The sequence below is a fragment of the Montipora foliosa genome, unplaced genomic scaffold, assembly GCF_036669935.1.
Source record: "Montipora foliosa isolate CH-2021 unplaced genomic scaffold, ASM3666993v2 scaffold_405, whole genome shotgun sequence".
NCBI lineage: Eukaryota > Metazoa > Cnidaria > Anthozoa > Scleractinia > Acroporidae > Montipora > Montipora foliosa.
Window position 1 is genome coordinate 75,478 of NW_027179707.1, and position 5,805 is coordinate 81,282.

The 5,805-nt window shown below is 36.4% G+C and overlaps 1 protein-coding gene across 1 annotated transcript; it reads right to left on the minus strand.

Moving 5' to 3' along the window:
* Nucleotides 1–409: 409 nt before the first annotated feature.
* LOC137988072 (QRFP-like peptide receptor) lies at nt 410–4,915 on the minus strand. The gene is made up of 2 exons (XM_068834130.1): nt 4,905–4,915; nt 410–1,746 (listed from the first exon to the last, which is right to left on the minus strand). Exon 2 carries the CDS (start codon nt 1,744–1,746, stop codon nt 811–813), a length of 936 nt encoding a protein of 311 aa, XP_068690231.1. The 5' UTR covers nt 4,905–4,915; the 3' UTR covers nt 410–810.
* Nucleotides 4,916–5,805: the final 890 nt, after the last annotated feature.

The following is a 5,805-nucleotide window of genomic DNA, read 5'->3' on the forward strand; positions in this document are numbered from 1 at the left end:
CATACACTTCTTAATCCAGTCTCAACAATGCAACATAGTAAGGGAACAAAGAACTGTACTATGCACTGACCGGTACTCGAACTCGCTCCCTCCAGATCTTTAGTCCTGTCTTAACCACTACACTACAACGACGAACATGCTTAATCCAACACAGTTCTTTTCATTTTCTTACAATCTGTGATCGGTCAATTAATATTTATGAATAACAACCAAAACTAATCCTAACCTGACCCTAATTTTTCTCTAGGCTTAAGTTAGGCTCCAAAAGAGTTTTTTTTAATCCATCTGTGTTCGTATTCAACCTCAAAGTCTTATCTTCCAGCCACTTGAGCTCATGGCTATTTGTTTTTCTAAATCTTGCCAGGGGTCTAAAGTTTGATGATGTCGAACGCGCTCTCAGCTTTGCGGGTCCATTTCTTGCGCGCATGTTTTTGTTCGCGTCATGTAGCTTTCCAAACCATGTGACAATGTGACACAAATACATATGTACATCAGCTTTATTTATCTCGAAATTCAGTGTAGGCTTAGAAAGTTAGTATTTTATCGCAAACGTGACTAGCCAGCCAAAAAATATAAACTAAAAAAGAGCAAACTTCAATACATTTGAATGCATGAATCTTTAGCATGCATGCATCAGTCCACAGATCTTCCCGCTTTAAATTAACTTGAATAAAGTGTTTCCAATTAAAAACAAAGAGAGAACTCGGACGAAAGTATTTAAAACGCTCAGTTTTTTTATACTTTGTAAACATATATTTATCAGTTAACTGAGTGAAAACTCCCGACTTTCTAGTCATATGGAGGAAAAACCTAAACTGGCTCCGAGCGATATCTACAACGCAAGAATAAAAACAGAGCTCTTTTGAACTCTGGCATTTTTAATGCATATAACAATGGATTTATAAGAGAGTTTCCGTAAAATAAGCACTGTAAGGATAGTGTTAAATGCGGCCTTGTTTCATAAGAAATGGTTTTAACCATTTCGCCTAAAGTAACATGAAAAAGAAACCAGAAAATTGTAAATGGCATCACTAGCATTAACGATACAATTGTTACAATGAACAGTGTCTTGGTGAGTTTTATTTCTCTTCTGATTGCACCATGATGCTGAGGATGCGTTCCACAGTAAACTTTAATAGTTATGGACGTGTAAGAAACAACGATGATGAAAAGGCAACAAAATAGCAACGCGAAGTATGATGCTTGCATGTGAAAGAAAGTAGCGATATCTGAGCGGCCCAGGAAAAATGGTGAAAAAACGATAGCTGTAGACAGGGCAGCTGTAAACCAAACACCCGCAACAGCTGCTCCAAATATCTTCTTTTTGATGAGGCGATGCTTGAATGGACGAAACGTTGCGTGCATCCGCTCCAAAGAAATAGCAGCAAGGTTTGTTACAGAGGCTAGTACAAAGAAATACACCAAACTACAAAAAAATATTAAGATCTCAAGGCTCCTGAACAGGTTAATCGTCCAGAAGTTACATTCGTCGCCCAATAACAAAAGGTCAACGATCAAGTTGTATGTTACAAACATGTCTGCAACCGCCAGGCTGATCATCAGGTACATGCTACGCTTGCGAAGGATTCGCTCTTTCAGGTAAATAATGATTGTAAGGGCATTCATGGTCACTATAGCAACAGCTTCGATGTTAAGTACTGTCAGCCAGGCAATGCACTCGGATGAAGAAAAGGGCTCGAAATTTGGAGTAACTGTTCTGTTTTGGTGATGAGAATCATTGGCCATCTACGTGAAGAAAGAAAACGACGATTAGAACATTAGGATAGTTTGTGATCGGTTAAGAGAAATGCGGTTGTTAGGTAACGCAATACAAAAAAGAGGAAAGAGGTAATTCGGTAAGAAAATCGAAGGTAACAAACTAAGCATTCTGATTGGCCAATAATCACAGATAACCAATCAAATGTGAGTCCCCTGCACAATTATCATAACTTTTCTTTCATTTAATATTAATAAGTAGCACAATTTTTTTTTCTTACAATTTGAAAAAAATAAACACTGATAAATTTACAACCTCTGGGCTCGAGCAGTTTAGTTGGTTTTTAAAAACATTACAACATTTTTTTGTCCCAATTTGCACGAAAACGTCGTGATTATTCATATACACGCAATCTCGCTTTAAAGTAATGAACGAATGCTTTTCGTATTAGTAACATTCCGTGCTAAAATGTATTTTATCATGATCGTTTGATAAAGCAGCTGAAAATGAGGTGACACAGAATAGAACCAATAAAAGCGGCCTCTAAGTGGCGCATTGACATCGAGCACAAAAGCCCGAGTTGATGAGTCTGAATATTGATCCACAAGCGGATACTATCTTTGAGAAGACAATGTTGGGGAAACAGCCTATGTTTCAACCCCATGCACACACTTCTGGGTTGTTTCCCGAGTTAGTTTGCTAAATGTCTTGTAAAAGTGCATACAAAATCGTTGACTTTTGCTTACCTTTTTCCTTGTAGGTTCTTTATAATCTAACCCAAAATACTTCAATACTTCAATGCTGTTCTACGTTAACTGAAAGACCGAAAATAATCTATACCTGTTACACGTTTGTTAAATAGCGGAAATTGAAATCTTTTGAGTATGTATAGGTTTCCAGAAACTTGGCTCTTTTCTTCAAACGATATGTGCCAATAATTTGATACATATAGGCTACATTTTTTATTTGTCGAGTCCTTTAAATGTTCAAGTCCAAGTTCAAGATCATAAAATTCCGCATATATGTTGCCGGTAAAATCCTTTCTCAGGTTGAATCCGTTTTTAACTTAGGTTAAATTGGTGATCCTCATTGTACCTAGGTTGAATACGCTCTCAGATAGATTGAAGTAACTTTTTTGAAGCCTAAATTAAGCTTAGAGAAAAATTAGGGTCAGGTTAGAATTAGTGTTGGTTTTTATAAATAGATATCAATTGACTTATTATACAAAAGTAATTTATGAAAAGAACTGTGTTGGGTTGCGCATGTTCGTCGTCGTAGAGTGTAGTGGTGAAGACACAGGACTATAGATCTGGAAGGCCGGAACTCGATGACTGCTAAGTACACAGTACAGTTCTTTGTTCCCTAACTTTGTTGTAATGTTGACACTAAATCGATCAGTGTATGAATGCAGAAGCCGATAAGATGATATATATGAAACATTAAGAAGATGTGTTGAGATACGTAAGACAGAGCTTGAGAGACGATATTGGTGTTTTCAATCCTATCAAGGTAGAGTGCATATTCAACCTAGGTAAAATGCAGATCACGAAATTAGCCTATAAGGTAAAAACGGATTCAACCTGAGAATGGATTTGACCGACAACATTTTTGAAAGAATAAGAGACTAAAATATTTGCATAAAAATCCGAGCAACGACAATAAGGTTTTAGAATGCAAGAGTAAAGCGCACATTAAGGTATGAAAAACGAATGAGAAAATTTTAACATTTCTTAAAGTTTCAAATTTTGAAATGTCAATTAAAAATGCCTTAGAGTACGAAAATAAAGAACAAAAGGAGATTAAGAGAAGAAAAGCGAAGGAGATGACAACGATTGGGGAAACTGGACAAACTGTTACAGCTTTGCACGAATATCGTCATCCTGTTTTTTTTAGTTTTATTCTCATTTCAAGTTAGTTTAAATTTTATTTCCCGTTAGTTAAAAAACAAGAAGGTAAATGAAGTGATATATCTGGTGTCCGTCAAGGGACTATATTAGGGCCACTTCTTTTCCTGCTGTATATTAATGACTTCCCCTAAATTTAAGCTGTAGCACAGAGCTTTTTGCTGATGACAGTGTACTTTATCGTAACATCGCATTTGTAGATGATCGTGTTGAGTTTCAGGGTGACCTGTCACGCTGAATGCCGAAAAGTGTAAGGCCCTACATGTTACCAAGTCTAAATGTCCTTTAGTTCATCAGTATGTGATAAATGAGAATAATCTGTCGGCTGTAGATAAACATAGGCATCTGGGTATTTGGATTGAATCTTCTTTAAGGTGGGACGCTCATATCAATGACATTGTTGGTAAGGCAAATCGAGTGTTGGGTCTAATAAGGAGAACATTTGGGCCCAAAGATCTTGTGGCAATTAAAACAGCTTTTAATGCTTTAGCTCGTCCTATTTTGGAATATGCCTGCCCAGTGTAAAACCCTTATTTGGTTAAACACATACACAGTATTGAATCCATCCAGCGTCGTGCTACTCGATTGATATGTGGATCTGATAAACCTTACTCTGAAAGGCTCATTCAACTAAACTGGTCATCATTGGAGCTTCGAAGGAAATACCTCGGCTTGCTTCAGCTTTACAAGATAATTCATGGCTATTCTGATATTGACTATACCGCATATGTGGATCTGACTGGCCCAACAAGAACTAGAAGTAGCCATGACTTTAAAATTAGGCCTAAAGCAGCAAGGACAAACTATTTTAAATTTTCATTTTTTAACCGTTACGTTAATGACTGGAACTCTTTACCTAACTCAGTTATGTCTCCTTCCAGCTTAAGCTCGTTTAAAACTTTACTACTTAATTATCTTTGTAAATAGATAGGTCTTTTATGTTTCGTACACATTGTGAAATTATATATTAGATATACTATTCTTAATTGTTTTAACTTTTATTTTTGGAGAGCAGTTTTTATATGGGAATTCAGTTTTCCCCTATTGCTTTCTTTTACCTATTGTACTTTTGTATATATATTTTCTTTTGTACATTGGTAAGAAGCTTTATTAAGCTTAAACTTATACCAACCTTCTGTTGCCGTTTTTAACAAAAACCAGCTAATATGGCAACAGGAAACTGGTTGCTGCAAAAACATCATTGCAACTGGAGAAAAGACTTTCAAAGCAGGACAATAAGGTTCAATGCGCGAAAGACGCTAAATTACTAACCTTGGACATACCTCTTTTAGTTTTCGTCTTGGGCAATTTGTCTATACCTTGCCTACCAACTTGTAAAACCAAGACTTAACATTAAATCAAGTTTAGGTTCAATGCGTAGGCTAACGACTGAAACGACTGAATGAGTCTGAAGAGAACTATCAAGGGACAAAGGCAGGCGAGAGCTTCTTATACCTAGTAAGAGCTCTATCATTTGCAAATTAAGTGTACAACACAGCCTTTTTGACTTTATGTTATGCTTTCCCGCGCCAATTAATTTCTAGTAAATGTAATAAAGATGTAAATCAACCTTGTTTTACACTCCAAAGTGCAAGCTACGACACCTTTATATTTTTCCATGAAATTCAGTGACGTCATTGTGCTTCGCCCTTACGGGAACCATTTAGGTGAAAAAAATTAGAAGTGTAAGTTAAGTTACGGAACTCGACCTCTGTGAATAAAAGCCGATATTTATTTTCTTCCAAGAAAACGTATTCGAGTTTACTAGCTGTTTCTTAAACTTGCGTAATTGCGCAGAATGGAAATTTGCTGTAGAAGATGTAACCCGAGAGGAAGAAGTTAAGTAAGGTTAATTCACAAATTTGGTCACCTGTCCAGCATGGGACAATAACGCCTGCTCGAGGTCATGTTATTGATCGTTGGCATTTTACAAAAGAACTGAACTGTTGCCCGCTTTCAAGTAATATGTAATGAGATAATGAAAGTATATTCTAGTGTTTATAAAAAAAAAGACGGGTCTGAAATTTAGCCTTTAAAATTTCAAATGTCATCAGTACATTATCAAGACAACTACAGTAGCTCGTACAAAGAAGAGAAAACTATTTTTCCTGAAAAAGTCCTGTGAGAATTGAAGTCGCTTCGAAAAGAACGCTAAAGTGAATTGTAAAGCGAGGAACTGACTAA

Bases quoted from the DNA above. Each gene is read 5' to 3' on its own strand.
- LOC137988072 (XM_068834130.1), bottom strand. From the start codon at position 1,746: ATGGCCAATGATTCTCATCACCAAAACAGAACAGTTACTCCAAATTTC.